At 39.4% G+C, this 18,374-nt stretch overlaps 3 protein-coding genes across 4 annotated transcripts; all 3 read left to right on the top strand.

Annotated features, from left to right (window-relative positions):
• Window positions 1-728: 728 nt before the first annotated feature.
• On the top strand, window positions 729-2,315 carry hoxd11a (homeobox D11a). The gene is made up of 2 exons (XM_085374150.1): window positions 729-1,420; window positions 2,080-2,315. The coding sequence occupies exons 1-2, from the start codon at window positions 820-822 to the stop codon at window positions 2,313-2,315; spliced, it is 837 nt and encodes a 278-aa protein (XP_085230276.1). The 5' UTR covers window positions 729-819.
• A 4,046-nt stretch (window positions 2,316-6,361) lies between these two features.
• hoxd10a (homeobox D10a) lies at window positions 6,362-8,149 on the top strand. Of its 2 annotated transcripts, none has more exons than XM_085374209.1 (2): window positions 6,362-7,109; window positions 7,875-8,149. In XM_085374209.1, the coding sequence occupies exons 1-2, from the start codon at window positions 6,362-6,364 to the stop codon at window positions 8,147-8,149; spliced, it is 1,023 nt and encodes a 340-aa protein (XP_085230335.1). The 2 variants fall into 2 exon arrangements, with proteins under 2 accessions (XP_085230335.1, XP_085230334.1); XM_085374208.1 differs by having other exon boundaries at window positions 6,362-7,120; window positions 7,883-8,149.
• A 2,107-nt stretch (window positions 8,150-10,256) lies between these two features.
• hoxd9a (homeobox D9a) lies at window positions 10,257-11,555 on the top strand. Its single transcript, XM_085374153.1, has 2 exons — window positions 10,257-10,824; window positions 11,311-11,555. Exons 1-2 carry the CDS (start codon window positions 10,257-10,259, stop codon window positions 11,553-11,555), a joined length of 813 nt encoding a protein of 270 aa, XP_085230279.1.
• The last annotated feature ends 6,819 nt before the right edge of the window (window positions 11,556-18,374 follow it).

The raw sequence follows: 18,374 nt of genomic DNA, 5'->3' as shown, positions 1-18,374 counted from the left end.
AATAATCTATTGCAGCCCAGTCTTGTCGTGGTCTTTTATTTCTTTGTGAAGCCTCAGCTTTTTGTCACCATGGTGAAGGCCAAGAAGCTTGTCAGTGAAACTGAATTCAAACGATTTCCTTCTGGCGTTTCTGTATGTATTTAACTCTACTCAAACCACCATGGTGCACAGTGATTATGCGCAATGAGCCTTAAATGTATTTGCATAAAATCTGACTTGGTGAATCACATATTCCACAGGCTGCTTCTTCTTCTTCTTCTTTTTTTCAGCGCGAGTAGGTACGGTAGCCTTGTTGCCATGCCATTTAAGCTTTGCATTGAGGTTAACGTTAATATTTCCGCTAACTGTTGCCACAAACATATAAAGCCAAAATTTACTGACACCATCACTGCGTATGACCGTCATTACACATCATTACAAGATGAGGATGATGTTGCAGCAAAGCTTTTAATTAAATATTCCAGCGATGGTTCACACATTTCTTCTTTTTTTTTTTTCGTGAGCTATAGGGCAAGAAGGCTGGAGAGGAATTGCCTCTGCAGCCAGAGAGCCAATGGAGTCTCTTGCATGCGCTCACATGAGTTTTTCCGGACAGTTTTTAATGACTGATATTGATGTATGGTAATTTCTTAGCTGGATCACATGACACAATTACCTCAAGAATCGATCAAGATGTATTGCAGGTCTGCCTACGTTTCCGATTTTTTCTCCCTGGCGGGGTCTTTCCACACGCCTGTGGTGCTATAGATGGACAAAGTTTAACACAGCAAAGCTGCCAATTCTTTCCTCTGTTGCAGAGAGGAAAACTGAAGAGGAGATATGACGGAATATGATGATCGCAGCTGTGCGTCAAATATGTTTTTACCGAGCTGCACTTATTACGTTTCGTCGCCCGATTTTACATCAGTCTCCTCCTTTCTACCCCAGACGACTTCGTGTCAGATTAATTTCCCCTATTCTTCCAACATAGCTCAAGTCCAACCTGTTCGAGAAGTCGCTTTCAGGGATTACGGACTGGACCATCCCAAATGGCACTACAGGGGCAATTACACGTCTTACTACTCAACGGACGAGATAATGCACCGGGACTTAATCCAGTCCTCCAGCAGCAGGGCGGATGTGATATTCAAAAACGAGTCCTTGTATGGCCACCACGGAGGGACAGGCTCGCCTTGCAATTTCTTTACCAGCGTGGGTCGAAATGGGGTTCTTCCCCAGGGCTTCGACCAGTTTCTTGACACTCCTAACTCGGACAAGCCTAACGCGGAGCTCCCCAAACAAAAGACAGACTATAACGTTCCGGGTGATGCTGCGAATAACAATCAGGCTGTGACCAAAGTAGAACAACACAAAGCTGATCAAACCGGGAACGTCGACGAGGACTCGTCCTCCAACTGCAGCGACAAGATCAACCAGCAAAGTAAGTCAGTAAGGATATACTCCTATGTGTGTTAGACATAAGATGAACAGTCCAGACTTTTGAGGGTCTGGACTGCGCCATTTCCACCGCCGTGACCGTGCAGGGTTATATGCTTCTTTATAAGCATGCAAAAGCTTTTATATCCCAATAAGATTTACTTTACGGTTGTAAAGGTATTTACAATGGGAGACCGTTAAGTAACCATACTTAAAGGCCTCCCTGTGTCCAATAATAATACCTTGTTGCCAGGTTTGATTTGTTTTGATAGGACATTAGAGGAATTTTTTTGTGACTCTATATTTTATATTTTAGTGCTGTGCAGATATAGAAATACAGTGAGGAAATGCAGACTGGGATGTAGTGGAAAGTAACCAAACACCAACATGTAGATGATCATTTGCGCAATATTGACTAATTTTCACGGGAATACCTGTGTTGGTTATTTCAGTCTACGCTCATGTGTGTGTGTGTGTGTGTGTGTGTGTGTGTGTGTGTGTGTGTGTGTGTGTGTGTGTGTGTGTGTGTGTGTGGATGAGGAAGTTTTTTTTCGGAAATAAAGAAGTAAATCTATTAATCTGCTCTCTTTGCTATATTTCACATTTGGGAATTTTGGCATTTGATGTAAAATCTGGGAAAACTTTTTTTTTTGTCTTCCACAGGTTCATCAACCAAGTCCAGGAAGAAGAGGTGTCCCTACACCAAATACCAAATCCGAGAACTTGAACGAGAGTTTTTCTTCAATGTGTACATTAACAAAGAGAAGCGACTCCAGCTGTCCAGGATGTTAAACCTGACAGATCGGCAAGTGAAGATTTGGTTTCAGAACAGAAGAATGAAAGAGAAAAAGCTAAACCGCGACCGTCTACAGTATTTCACTGGGAATCCTTTGTTCTGATACCTGGCATGTCACACACAGACACACTCACACACGGAGGAAAAATCGCAAACACTTTTCCAAGTGGCTTCATGGTCAGCTGTGATTAACAGTTGATTTCACAAAAATCTGGCTTTAAAAAATTAATTTGCCAATATTTTGTATCATTCGAATTTTTGCACCAACTCTTGCGTTTATTTGTATTCTCATATTTTTGCGTTATCGGTAGCAGAAATTTCCGCAAATTGCGAGCTGTGCTTCGAAATAATTTATATTAAATATATGTAGGCTTCTTTCTTCTCTGAATGTATATTTGTAAGGCGCATGCAATGCAAATTGTGGTGTGAATAAAAGTACGAAAATAAATATGCTGTCACGAAACCGATCACAAGGAAGTTTTACAAAAAACTAAACTAAACTAAAAAAAACTTTACATCAGGAAAGATTTCGGAATAATTTAGGCGCTTGCAGTACTGTAATGTCCCGTTATTTCCTTTGCTTTGAAACACTTGATTGTTTACTAAACCTTGAACCGTCTAGACACTATAATAAAAGTAGCTGTAAATGTCTAAATAGGGGGCTATTGGACTTTGGTGTCCCAACCCCCAGACCACATGAGGACTGATTCTCCTTCCTGTCTTAAAGTACTTTAACTCCAGGCTAGAAATGCTTTGAGAATTTCTGCGCATCGTTTCCATATTTAGCTCATGCTGGCATATTGGGGCACTTGCAACTAAAGAAATGGAAGACAATGGAAAATATTGTAACCAGGCCGGTCTTCTAGAAGGATAAGTATTTCTTTTTCATGTTTCTCTCCTTTTGCAGTATTATAAATTGGATATATGTTTCTTTGATGGCTCTGAATCTGCGAAGAAGAAAGAAACGCAAAGTGAGCTTATAGCACGAAATTTGTACGATCTTCCTTGTGTAGGTAAGGCGATTCCATCTTTGTGTAGCTTCACCATACACGAACCATCAAGCTGCCTCTGCAAAAAGTGAAAAAAATTTTAATTCCATAAAAATATAAGGTGCTGTATATCCTTCTTTCCCTTTTTTTGTAACCAGTAGGGGGGACGAACTAAATAAATGCACCAATTTCGGACAAAACAGCCGCTTTATTGATAATTCATTTGTTAAAAGATAGGCGATCGCTCATTTATGCAACAAAAATTACTCCCATTTTTTTAGTGTCAGAAAAAGAAAACCTCTATAGATTGATTTTTGCTAATTTAGTACCACCTGGGTTACATTTACCGTTTTCCTCCCCAAAAGGATATTAGAAAACTGAGGTTTCATTAAGCATTTAGAAGGGTGCTCAGCTTGTCCTGCAGTGCAATTGCATTACCAACTGTGAGGGGCGTTTCACTTCAATTCTCAATGTAGCCACAAGAGGGCACTCTCAGTTTTTACAGCCATGCAGTCAATTTAGCATCAACCCCACATGAAAGCCTGTCAGTGAGGGAATAATCAGTTCAGCAAGCTGTTTGTTTACATTTCTATTTTAATTATTACTTCTTCCAGTCCACTAAATTCAGCATGGTTTGCATGTTGCTGTTTTTTTTATTTAAAGACTCATTCCCCTCAAAGTATTTAATCCTCTTTTTTAATGAACTGATAAAAAAAACACCGACAAAACGAGAGCCTTGAGTTTCCTTAAAGAAAATAAGAACACTGTTAATCAGAGAGCGCATTACATTTTGCTAAATGCTTCTCTGAAGGGATGAAATTCCTCATGAGTTTCATGAAAACAGCAAACACAATTTCAAATAATTGTCATGCGTATGGAAATGACACCAGGAATTTAATTCTGTTCTGTTTCTTTGTTTGTGATCCGCATCATAAAGGCTTAGACCTTTACCTGAGGGCCGCATGGGCCTGAAGCCCAGTAATATCTCATGTTTATGCTAAAAGGAGCAGTGAATATTGACCCACATTTGCTATATATGTATTTCTGTTCAAATATATATATGTATATGTAACATATATATGTAACGTTTGTTTCTTTTATTTTCATTGTCAAATTCTCGTCTATTTGAGTCTAGCTATTTACTTTGAAAAAAGGTACAGGTACTCCGAATAAAGACCGAGTATTGTCGCAGTTTTTAAGCTTTCTTGTTTTGCTTGTAACTAAAATCAGCCAGTATTTTTTTTTTCTTGTTTTTAGATTTTTTCTTCGTTTTTTAAATTTACGCGCTCTACTCCAATGTTTTAAATACAAGTGAATCTCTTGTTATTTTCTTTAAATTATCACTGTTAATATTTCCACTGTTCACAAGACTAATAATGACAGCAATGATGTCAACGAGTGTACGTATCCTTCGGACCATTTGACTTAAAAATATATTTTGGATCAATGTGATGTATAAATTGTTGATTTTGCCTGAAGAACATACTGGCTTCCAAATGAGTTTTTTTTTATTGTATGTTAAAATGTTATCTTTGCAACATTATTGGAAACATGATAATTAAAAAAGAGAAAAAATATATATCCATTATCATTTGCCTCATTTAACTGTTGTAAAGCTTTATTTAAATAGCTATAACTGCTGCATATGGTATTCTAGGTTTTTCTTTTTTGACAATCCCGTTTGCATAGCACACGTGTTTGTTTACAGCCAACTATAAATATCGAAGAGCCTTAAAGAGAGCCAAACGGACGTTACACATCTTCTCTTACACACTGTATAATTATTTCAAGCTTGTGCCATTACTATCAAACACATAAGGATTCCCAGTGTTACACTTTTTTGTAAAGGCCGTTAGAGTCAGTGGCAATTACTGGCATGACCTCTGATTTGTGATCATGAATAATTTCGTGGACAGTGTTTTTTTTCCTCTCTAGTTTAACAGGCAGTACACGTTTGCCTTCCTTACGAGCGAAAACACTGAGGTATTTAGAGAATGCTGTGACTGTGAGCACAGCCACGGTCAAGCAAGTCATTTCGAACTCTGCTTCTGAGCGTCAAATACGTTAAACGAAAGCACAGATATGATAATCCTGGAGAAATAGCTTCATGGATTAAGTGTGAAGTGTGTAATAACGACTGCGAAAGCTATAACGTTGACCTTCACGTTTTTACCAGTCTGTAAGTTCAATTTGTTAAAGGTATGTGTCCACCTTTCACATCATCTTATGGATCTTCTGGGTATTTTAAAAGCTGATATCTTCCAGGAAACGGGGAAATCGTTTCCTCTTTAATAGAGAGATTCTGTGCACCTTAATTGAAAAACATCAACAACAATAAGCCTTTCATAAATTGTCAAATCATAATGAAAAAAGACCAAAATTTAAATAGATGAAAGGAGAAAGCGTTACATTTATATTTAGTTTATTCTTTTGTTACATATTTAATACAAATACAATCGAGACATATGCTGCATATATGCAGGGAAAGCACTCTTAATGATTACAGCGGGTGAAGTGTGAAAGGTTAAATAAAAATATAATCAGCATTATAATCAGCAGAGCTGCTAAATTTTTTCCAAATAGTCTGCAGTTGTCGCCTATGCGCCATGCAGGCACCCCCACCCCCCTCCCCATACACCTACACACACGCACACCTACACACACACACACACACACACACACACACACACACACACACACACACACTCACTCTCTCGAGAATGTCTTCCACACAAAGAGACACGCATATTCTTCAAGTTGGTGCACTGATAAACACTTAAACACTTCACAGCGCGTCTGTCGTTATAAATCTGAGACTAGATTGAAGGCGAGCAGTTTTTGTTGGGATTCAAATGGTCCTTTCGACGCATTTCTTTCAATTTCGCGAATAAGTCTCCAAGTCCCGCGATGCCCATTGGAAACGTGCGCGACTCTCTGCAAAAACCAATTTCAAGTCCGTGTTGTAGGTGTCGCTGTTGACCACGTCTGCATCCGCAGTGCGAGTGTGTGCAGAGAGGAGGCTGCGTCTCAAGGCCATTTTCAAATCTCATTGGTGGGCTTGTCATGTGGTTGGGAGGCATCCTGACTTACAGATTGTTTTTCCTAGATATGTCAGCTTACAAAGGACATCTCTCTCCTCCTAAGAACTTAAATTCAAAAAATGTCCTTCTCCAGTAGCTCTCCTGTGGCAAATACATTTTTAGTGGACTCTTTAATTGGTGCTTGCAGGACGGACAGCTTTTACTCCAACAGCAACATGTACATGCCGTCTGGCTCAGAAATGGGAACTTACGGAATGCAAACCTGTGGACTCCTGCCGTCTTTCGGCAAAAGAGGGGAGGTCAACCACCAAAATATGGGCATGAACGTCCACTCGTACATACCTCAGATAGATAACTGGACTGATCCGAGCAGACCCTGCAGAATAGAGCCTCCCAATCAGATGTCAAACTGTACATTTTCACAGAGCATAAAGGAAGAGAGTAATTGCTGCATGTACTCCGATAAGAGAGTACAAAAAGTCAACTCTTCAGAAGTCCCCGCATATTCTAACGTTATTCCTGAATCGTGTCCGGTCGATGGTCCCGAGATCCCGGTTCCCGGCTATTTCAGACTGAGCCAAACTTATGCGAACGGGAAGCATCAGGAAAACTACTGCCATGAAGCACCGAGTCCAAACGCGACACTGATGCAGCTCAGCCGGGTCACCCCGAAACCGCAGCCCTCGTCGGCATCTTCTAATTTCTCAGAGGTGGATAAAAAAATTGAGGACGCTTCGCAAAACCCGGAAACCGCAAGAACGCCGGTCCCCGTAGAAAGCCCGGATCCCAAGTCGGGCTCGGAGGAGAAAAACTGCTCAGTGGAAGCGCCTGTGTCCAGTCCTGAGCTGCTACAGAAGGAAGGGAAAGGTGGGTTGGCTGTAATGAAAGCTTTTATCTCGTGGCGCGGTGCTGAGAAGGCTCCAGCATCATAAAACCAAGTATAAAACACAAACAACCCTAAAGTCGTAATGTTTAATGAGAGTCTTTCTCAGGTTGCACTGATAGGCAACAGAGAATGGTTTTACCATGCAGCATGAAGCCTATGTCCTCCTGTTCTTTGGATATTTAAAGTATATGCATAGTTTTTTTTATGCATAATCTTGTCTTATGTGAGCATATTGCACAGCTTTCATAAATTGAAGCGTTAAATCAAGCTCCACTGATTAATTCTAACATCTGTTTGGCAAATGTGTGAACTTTTAAGTTTTGGAAAAAGATGAAAAATGATGAGGAGAAATCTCACCCTAATCCCAATCCAGTTTTGACAATTTGCAAAATTAGTAAAATATGTCAAATTCCTTATGAAATCTTACACGATTCATATTAATTCACCATTTAAATCAGGATTTACAGAAAAAAAATCAGGCCATATACACACGTATTCCTCGTGTGCGGGTTGATCATTTGGGGTTTCATTTCATTTTTGTTTTATTAGTGATGGCATGTGAGTGACTAATAACAACCCATGCATTTTATTTATTCAGGGAAATGTTGTGCGTTATTTCCCAGAGGTGAAATCCAAAGCAACTGATGAGCTTTTTGTTCGAGAGGACGCTCAGTGCGTCGCTAAAAGAATAATAAATAAATAAATAAAAAATAAAACTCTGATCTCTCTGATTTGAATCCCTGCAGACTGCAAGAGTGACACTCTCACAAACAACTGGCTGACAGCAAAAAGTGGGAGAAAGAAAAGGTGCCCGTACACAAAGCACCAAACCCTGGAGCTGGAGAAAGAGTTTCTCTTCAATATGTACCTGACCCGAGAGCGCCGCCTAGAGATCAGCAGGAGCGTTAACCTGACCGACAGGCAGGTCAAGATCTGGTTTCAGAACCGCAGGATGAAGCTGAAGAAAATGAACAGGGAAAACCGCATCCGTGAACTGACCTCAAATCTCACCTTTTCGTGAGGCTGCATGTGTTAGCTGTCTTTCCTCCTCCTCGTCCTTCACATATTGATGCTTCGCTGGCATTGGACATTTATCTCAAAATCAACAAAACTGTGACTGTATTGCCAATCTTAGTATTTTTTTATTTGTATTATTATTATTATTATTTTGCGTGGCGTCCTGTATTTGTTTTGTTTCATCACAGGGTAACACTTTGTGGTCTTAAATTATTGGAGGGTGCTTCTCTTCTACTAAAAAGACATGGGTATCCGGCCGAGCTGTGGAAAAGGTTACTCTATTTCAGTCATGAAAGCACATTTATTGTCGTCTAGTGCAACATTTGTTTAAGAGTAAGTGCAAGCCGTGTGCTCGATAGTGAAATGTTTCTATGGGCTTTAAAGTGATGGAAAAAATACAGAACAAAACAATGTCAATCTGTGAATTTATTGCATGTTTGTGGCATGTATCTTGCAATAAATATATTGTCAAAGGATCTTGTTTTAGATTTGTCCGTGCTACACGGTCTCTGCTCGGCAAATAGCCTGCCTCAGTTTTAGCAGCACTGTGAGTATCCGAAATTAATTTGCACTGACGCAAGCATTGTTTTCCTTCAAAAAACAGTCCCATTCCGAGCAGGAAAAGGCAAGAAAAAGAACAATTTCCTCCAAGCTTGTTGCACAAAACAGCAGGCAAAACAGTGTGAACGCGTCCCTCATTTGTGTTTCCAGTTTCGCCAAACGTTTGTAATTATGCCGCAACTTCATCTGAAGACGAGCCGAAACAGTAATCTTCTTAAATTCAGAAAATATATTCTCACGCTCATTTACGCGTAGGCTACTCGAGGAAGGCAAATTCTGGCTAAAAACGACTTAAAAATAAAATCTAAGTAAAATTAGTATGAATAACAAGATAGAATTCCTTTAAAGTCTATTTGGATGCAAAAGAAAAAGCTCAGCAAAATCATGCGAAGATGGCTGATTGTGTAATGGAATAAAGTTGGTTTAGCTTTTGCGTGCAGGCCTGTTTATAATTAAACTCACTGCCTATAAGGATTAGAGGACGGAGTAAATTACTTTCGGCTCTCCCTTTCTTCGTGGCGAAATCAGCCTTCATTTTCATCTACAAAATAACTTCGTGTGGCCTTCTTAGCTTGCCACAAATCTTTTTCAAACGTCTGATAACGTAACACAATTTCTGATCCCCTCCTCAGATTTGATTGACCTAGTTCTTATCTCCAAGTGTTCACTGAAGGTCGAGACATTCTGCCTTACACAGTGCGAGAAAATGACATAGTGAAAAAAGTAGGTAAAAAAGTAGAAGAAGAAACATGGCAAGATGTGCAGGCTATTAGTGCTAAATTACACCTTTCAGAGAGCAATACACACATGGACTCCTCCAAGTCTTTTTTTTATTGACGGCATGTATAATCACACGCACCTCGTAAAACATTTATTGATACATTATTACTCTCCTTTCAATGAATATAATAATTTCACGACTGCTGCTGTTTCCGCCTCAACTTAAAAAAATTAAACCAACTCAGAAAATACGTTTCCTTGCCAAAATATTAACAATGGATACACCGCACTGTGAGCTGAAATGGCGTCTTTTTTATTTTACAACATGTTATTACATCTATTTTACGAGGACTCTGTAAGTCCATAAACCATTTTACTGGGATTGAGGGTATCGGGACAGGACGATATTAGAAGAGCTTTTTCCCCCTTGAAGGATTAAGACAGAAGGAATCCGTGTTTTTGGACGCCGTGTGTGCTTTTTGGTGGAAATGTTTCTTACTCCTTTAAAAAACAGAACAACAGACTGTAGGTTTTGTTGAAACATCCTCACATCTTCATTAAAAAAGGGGCATTTTATTTGAGCGTTAGTTTTCTCCCACTAGTCACATCAGAATGGGCTTTTTATTATTTGAGAAATGAAAAGCTAAATTAAACCTGACGAAAAAAAAGGGGGGGGGGGGGGGGGTGAGCAAGGGCAGGATTGATTTACTCGCTGTATTGGTAAATATGACCACGTGATCTATGTAACCAATCCCTGTAGATGCGGGCCAGCAAAAATACTATGATTGTTCATAAAGGGAAGCTTCCCGTAACAGTGCAACCCTTATTATATGAGTAGGAAGCCATCAAAAATGTCTTCCAGTGGCACTCTCAGTAACTGCTATGTGGACGCTATAATGGGGCAGGAGCCGGAGGATGTGTACGGTGCTCGCTTTATTCAGGCTCCACACGCGATGACCCCGAGGCCGTCAGGTGCTGGGGACAACGCAGACTTTTCCTCGTGTAATTTTGCACCGAAATCCGCTGTTTTCTCGCCGTCCTGGTCCTCAGTTCATCCTCAGGGGATTTATCATCCATATGTGCACCACCACCACCACCAGTCCCATCTGCCTGCGTCGGACGGGAGATACGTTAGCGTCCGACCGTGGATGGACCCCATTTCGAACCACGTTTCGTTCGCCGGATTCCCCTCCAGCAGTCGGTCGTACGGGACAAAGCCAGAGGTCTTGCCAGCTAAATCTTCAGATTGTGACACGTTGGAAGCGGAGGCTCGGCCGCTTGCTGGCGAATTCACGTGTGGAGTATCGGAGTGTCCAGAAAAAACAACCAAAGAACACAGTGGAAGTGAGCTTTCGAGCCACAGCGAACCCAAAGAGGAAAAACAAAAACTTGACCCAAGTAAGTAAACGAAATAGCCGGTGCTGATTTACAACTTTAAGAACTGTATGAGCCGGGTGTGTAAAACTGGAGGTTTTACTAACCTATAAAAGTGTCTATACTGTTGCTCCGAAAGGGGAGAACCCGCCCTACAAGGGTTATTGCAGGGATCCTAATGTTTTTCATGTCACGGGACACCCGAAATAGATACACAACTTAATATTTCGATAAGACTGCATCTAAAGAGACTTTATACCTAAGTACAGATCTATTCCCCTCTGTTGGTGCACGGGGGCAATCGGTACAAACAGGAAATCATGTAATCGAAATAGTCCTCTTTGGACATAACAGGCAACAGTTCTCATTTTCTTTTGCTTCAATGAAACCGACCGCAAGTCTCTGAGCCCCATTAAGTAAAAACAATGGCTATGGTTTATTAAAGGTTACAATAAAAAGGGGAAAAACCAAACAACTAATCACATGTGTATTTACTTTATGTGTCTTTAGGTAACCCTGCAGCAAATTGGATTCACGCACGCTCGACGAGAAAGAAGCGATGTCCCTACACAAAATATCAGACTTTAGAGCTAGAGAAGGAGTTCCTCTACAACATGTATTTGACAAGAGACCGGCGCTATGAAGTCGCTCGCATACTCAGTTTAACGGAGAGACAAGTGAAGATCTGGTTCCAGAACAGGAGGATGAAAATGAAGAAGATGAACAGAGAGAGGAACGGCAAGGAGCAGCTATAAGTCCGGTGCTGGTGCCGTTTCACACATTCTGACGTTTGTACCAAGGAAGCCATGTGAACAATTATAATGATTTTTGATAGGAGCCTCCTTAGCCATTTTATTTTTTTTAATCTTATTATTATTATTATTTTTTTTTTTTTTAACATTTATTAAGTGTCAGCGTTCTGGGGTTATTTGGCCAAATATGCATCACACGTGCAAAAAATTTGCCTTGATGAGACCCACAGAGGATTTGTCGAACAATGTTTCAAGCCAACTGAAAGTTTTACGCAACAAAGTGGGATGTTTACGCAGCAGGAAACATGTATGTGTATTGCTGTTATTTGGAGTTGTGTGTATATATATATATATATAAATATAAAAAGAATTCAGAGCAACTACTTCGACTGCTGTCTATGTCACTACACACACGGGACGCAGTTTTAGTAAAGCCAGAATTTACCCAGTTTTAACGACATTTTGCTTAAAATCTTTGTTTTTAAAACCTCCTAAATTATTTTTTAAGCTTTCATACAGTTCATGACAAGGTGCCATGTTTAGGAAAGGAAAAATCTCCCTTTAGTCTAAATCAAAAATAAATGCATAAAGATTTTATCCTTTATTCGTATTTTTGACATGTTGACGTAAGCACCTTGCTCTTTAATTTATTTGTATTAGACCAAAGCATATCCCCTAAGGCCTTACTTATCCAAATGCGGTTTATCGAGGCCATGTAACCTAATAGAGAACAGCACTATTTAACATAATATTAAATATGTAATGGCTGGATGTTCTTATTAGCAGCCCACATATTAAAATTATATTAACCCCCCACTAAATATTATTTAAAACATCTTTAAAAATAACTTTAAAAAACGGAAGATTTTAGTGTTTTTTTGAAAAGTAGTGCTCCAAGTCATAAAATGTTTGCTATTGGGAGAGGTGTTGCGGCGAATTTCCAATTTATGGTCCAACTTGTACGAACAATTACTTTAAAGCAGGAAGAACCGCGGTCCAATAAAGCTATAGAAATGGCTAGACGTCTGGCCTAAATTACTTTATGGGCCTGGCCAGTAATTACGCTCTCCTTTGAAAAACCCTTTTTCCTGGGTGTTTGCGTCTGTTGCTGACAAACAGAGTGTAGACACTTTTCCATGGGGTGTCTGGTCGATGAATTGTTTTAGAGGAAATCACCCCCCACCTTAATGGTCACGTGTATTCATCAATTGCACTTCCCACCGATGGGAAAAAAAACTTAACTTTGACTGCTGTGTGGTGCAGTCTTATCTTCTGATGGGACTGTGTACTGAAATGGTCAAGAAGAGCACGTGTCTTAATTGTACTTTACGGGCAGGAGCTAACACGCTTTGTTTTTCTTTGTTCTTAAACCACCTTCAGTGGAACTTGTTGATTAAAACAGGAATCCAGAAAGTTGCAGATCTAAAAGCAATCTGTTTACCTTTACTGGAGCTTCAGGGCCCCTGGAAAGAATACCGGGAGCGCTAGAGGGCGATGTTGTCCTTTAAGTCTCAGCTAAAGCAGCCTATTCACAGCTGGAACACGTAGACAAGGCAAGGTCCATACCATTGTCCATGTTTTTACTGATTTATATCATAAACGTCTTATGCCCTGATGAACGTGTGTGAAGAAGAGCGCTCTACTTTTAATAGTTCCAAAACCTGAAAGCCCCATTTTTCTAATCGGTTATTGCAGCACCCTTATACTGATTTTGAAATCTCCTGACAGCTCCCAGGCCCCATATTTCAGCAACATGTCACACATTTGCACAAAGGAGAAGCCAAATTTAATCGTTAGAGGGAAGGCTTTCTGAAGGCAGAAGCAGACCCAGCCCACCGTGTAAATGCAGAGAAAATAACAACAGAGACACTGATCTTTCACAGATGGTTTTTTCCTTTAAAGGGCATGTCTCTGAGCCTCGTCGTTTTATTATTATTAGCCTGCTATTGTTATTGTTAAATAACCAGCGAAGTAGCCTGTCGTTTTTAGACTGTCCCACAGTGTCCTGCTTGTTGTAAGATAAGATAAGATAAGATAAGATAAGATAAGATAACCTTTATTAGTCCCACACGTGGGAAATTTGTTTTGTCTATTTGTTGTGATACTATTAATAATATTACTACTATTTAAAATGTAAACTGTAGTGCTTTCTGTTTCACAAAGCTCACATTAAAATAAGTAATTACAGTTTAAAAATGGCGTCAATTCACTGACAATAAAACACACCAAGTACACTCAGATTTAGCTTTCTTTTTATATATAAATCCAAGTTGTTTTGCTTTATTTTTACACCTTACACTCATTTCGTGAAATAAAATGCAGCTTATCCTTCTTCTGCTGTTTGTGCGTTTTAGCGCAGTTATGGAGCCATAAAGAGATGTTGCAGCACATACTGCTGTGAGCATCACTTTAGTAATCACTATTGAAACGGCTGAACACACGTTCAACTTGGTTGTTGTTTTTTCTTTTTTTGAGACTACACTGTTTACACACACGAGGAATGGATCGAATTCTGTCTCTGCAAAGGAAGCTGCTTACCCTTTAAATAATGCGAATAGTTAGAGACCGTACTGGTTCAATTACTGGTTCAAAGGAGAATAATAGACCTAGAAGGAGCATGGGAGTAACATTTTAGTACGTCTGTCCGTCTGACGTTATTGTGTACAGTCACTACAGCAGGACAAAAACAACAGAATATATATATATATATATATATATATATATATATATATATATATATGTATGTATGTATCCGTGTGTCTGTGTGTGTACATACTGTGAACAGGGACAGTTTTTTAGTGAGCACTGCATGCAGACTTTTCCCGTATTAATGTTATGCGTGTAGGCCAAGATAATCAGGGCAATTTAACATAAAAAAGAGTAAAACGTAAAGTGATAACTTTATTAGAAAAAACGACGTAAGACACATAATACACCTTTTTATTTTATTTTATTTTATTGTTGGGAGAACTGTGTGCGCATTAAAAAAACGAAGAAAAGAAGAAGACGAAAAGAAAACAAATGTGATGTATGAGTTTTAAAGTTCGCTTGTCAGGAATGAATTTTAATGTCTCCTCTCCCCCACTCGTCCCAATATAATTTTAGATTTTTAATATGTTTTTTTTAATGATGTATTGTTATAAATATGCTTATGAATTTAACCGCTTTTGTTTTCATAGCGACTGCAACGAAACAAGCATAGAATATGACTATATATTCTAGATCCTATTCAACAGATCCTGGACGTTACACGGTGTTTCTATGAGAATAGAGCTGCGGATGAATATAGAATGACAATGCGGAGGAACACTAAATGACACTTCTCCAAAAGCGAATGAAACACTGCGGTTTGATAAAAGTGTGGGTAGGCAGCCTCTGGCTGGTCAGGAGTAATGTGACGAGGAATTTGTAGCTCAGAATGGGTCACAAAGACAGATAGAGTCAGTGTGCTTGGCAAATAATGACACAAATGTGCCTGTAAGCATTAACTTAGTTCACCACCCTTTTTAATATTTAGTTTCTTGAAGGCAGACTTTGACATGATTCCAGGATCTGAATTTATGTCTCTGAGAAAATCAGTGTCGGCCTATCAATAAGCATGCAGCACTAAACCTGTCAGTGAAAGCCACTTGGCAAAAGAAGGAGAAAAAGAAGAAGAAGAAAACGATTTTTAAACTTTGCAAAGCCCTAATTGTCGTTTGCAGAATAACTGATATGTGATTGATTCATTTATATAAATGTATATTATGTGGCATGCCGAAACGCTTAAAGTCGTGCAACAAGATATATGTTGGGCGCAAACAAAGAGGCGCCGACATACAGTGAAAAAATGACATTGATATGCCCCATATGTGTGTGTGTATGTGTGTCTGTCTGTGTGTGTGTGTGTGTGTGTGTGTGTGTGTGTGTGTGTGTGTGTGCCTGCATAGATAGATAGATAGATAGATAGATAGATAGATAGATAGATAGATAGGTTAAAAGTACAGTAAAAATGCATCAGTCTATTTCCCTCCAAAAGAAAGGCCTTCAAGTATAGTCTACATTACAGTAACGTCATAGTCGCAATGCAATGTGATTTAACAAATCCTGAGGTCTTGCATCTTTCTCCCTCTTTCACAGGGACACACGCGGGGAGAGAGAAAGGAAAGGGAGCTATAAGACAGGAAACCAGAGCCATTGCTCGGGCTAGCCTAACTATAAATCGCACGATGCTTTCTCTGGCGTGCCACCAGATGAACGAGAGTGAAATACATGAAATTCCTCTTTGGTGCAGTCGTAGACACATGTGCAGAGACTGCATGCAGTTGCAGTATTTAGGTCTTTAAGTGTCGAGTTTCAATTACACGAAAAAACTTTCACACCATAGTGTATCTCTGTCTCTAATAATAAACAACAGCTGGCCTGTAAGAGGGTGGGAAAAAGCCGTTGATATGCAATATCATTTGGAAACACAAAAGTCCCGCATCCGTTGAAAATCTGTGCTCCAGGACAATGACTGAACATCCACGGGAAAAGGCCGGCGACAAAGCATTAGACTTTTAATGAGGGAAAAAAGGTGTAAATTATACTTGCTGGTTTTATTGTGTGGCGTTTTCCTAGCATCTGCTGCACAGGCCGTGAACTCACAGATGAGAAATAAAATAAAATAAAGGCACAAAGTTGTTCTGTATTTTATACAAGAAATATTTGGTTTCTCAAAAGATTTTGTTTCGTAAAATCTCCAGTTTCTGCAAAACGTTAAACATCAACGTGATCTATGGCAGATTATGCATTTTAACACTGTAATATCCAAACCTCGGATCAGTTTGATTTTGCCAAATATTTAATAATAATAAAAAAGATTAATCTCATATACTTAATCAGACTCGTTTCTTAGTTGTTCTGTACACTTTGCATGAAGTTTTAGATTTTTGAGTGATGCAAACGACGACAGAAAAAAAACAACAGGGGAAAAGCTCTTGCTTGGGGGACCTGGTGGGGCTTCTGCTATTATGCGCCAAGATGGAGAGAATTGCTGCAGTCCAAATTCCTTTTTGTGAGGGGACAATTTACAACTTGGTAATAGACCTTTTTATGTGCCTCCATCGCCTGTCATTGGATGCCACTGGTCATGTGCGAGAGGCAAACGTCTTCATGGCCCTTTTCCTGATTTCCCTGGCGATTTCCCCCCACTGCATTCTGTATCACGTTGTCTATGGTGTTAAACCGATACACTACGCTCTGCTCTCTTAAAAATCGCCTGCCATTCGTTTCATAATTGTCTGATCAGCGCATATTTTCCCGGCGCTGCGTCGTTTGTTTAATTAATTATTTTTTCTTTTACTGGATGACAAGAGAAGCGTTTCAACTTTATCCACATCCCACCTTCTTCATTCACAGAGCTGTGCTGGCTCTTTCACGCAAAATGCACTGCCTGAGCAAACTTCAAAGAGCAAGCATGGAGTACCTCACCACCATAGGTAAGATTTCTTGTGCGATAATGGCGTTTATTAGTTGGGCATGTGTGAGAGCATGTAAAGTTTGACAGCTTCCTGTTTCATTGGTCATGTAAATGAGCTGCAAGGTAATGGCACTCAGGTAATTTGGTGAAGTCACATGTTGCTGGGTGTGTTGGGATTAATTGTTTTTGTTTTTAGACATGTTCAGTAACAGAAGTCTGGCCATTATATTATAATGATTAACAAACGTCCGTTTAGCCGGCAAGTTGCCTTTTATAATGCAACAACCACAGAGAAATATTTAAGAAGATATCATATGGATTTCAAGTCGTTTCATCGTGTTTATTGATGCCTTTTTAAAGCCTTAGATGCACAAATAGAAGTTGTTTCTGAGGTCACAGATGGTGATGTGTGAGCTGTGTTTTTGATGCAGAGAAGTTTTTTTTTCCACTGTGCACTGCAAGAGAGCTTTGTCTTTAACCGGTCATTCCTTATTTTGCTTTCAGCGTTAAGTTATTGGTTGTAGACAGATCCCAATTCCATCAGCCTCTACGAATAATTGTAGCTATATTATCCCTCATCTCTCAACCTGCTAGAAAATCTGTATTGGCGTATTCAGGCCACCATATTCCATCACACTGTTTCGCTTTATATGCTAATAAATGAGGGATTATACTCGAGACAAAGTTCAGTTAATTTGCTTTATGGAACGTATACAAAGCCTGGCAGCAAAAGTTCAGTTTTCCTACTTGTTTTCAGCTGCCTGGAGATGAGGCCAACTGAACAAAGACAGTATTTCACTGTTGCCTGACAGGCAGCTGCGAAAGTATTTACAGCCTTACTGCAATGCGGCAAAATGGACCCTGAAAGACAGGCACAAGCAGAAGCCTGAGAGAATTACATAGGACTCAGTCATGATCTTTTACATTTTGACAGTGCAAAAAAAAAAAAAGATCACACGTTTTAAGCGTTTTTTGTAATGCACGTAATTATTTAGTATATGTGTGACCGCAGGCCCTGCACTAATATTTTTATTAGTTTCCATAAATGGATTTCCTCCCTTCACTCCTACTCAGCTCCTCTCAGACATCCAGACTGTCTAGACCCTTTAGCAACAGACTTATATAATCATATAATATATTTTGTGAGATTTCTTTTTTTAATTTTTTTTTTGCTCAAGCCAAGCCATGTGAACCTAAATGTGCTGTCATTTGCCTTCTATTTAATAGTTTTAATAGTTTTTTTGTTGCCACTTAGATAAATGATGCTTTCATTAACAATGTTAAGTATGAATCATCACCACAACATCAGCATTTTCAATTTCAACATCTACTTTGCAGTTTATTACTACAGATATTCCCATTATAGTCTTTTTTAAATGTTC

This window comes from Diplotaxodon limnothrissa, linkage group LG16, assembly GCF_057381915.1.
Source record: "Diplotaxodon limnothrissa isolate DT_005_m linkage group LG16, D_limnothrissa_male_GT1.1, whole genome shotgun sequence".
Lineage (NCBI taxonomy): Eukaryota > Metazoa > Chordata > Actinopteri > Cichliformes > Cichlidae > Diplotaxodon > Diplotaxodon limnothrissa.
The sequence above is the reverse complement of the archived record's forward strand: the minus strand, read 5'-3'. Positions and strand labels throughout refer to the sequence as shown.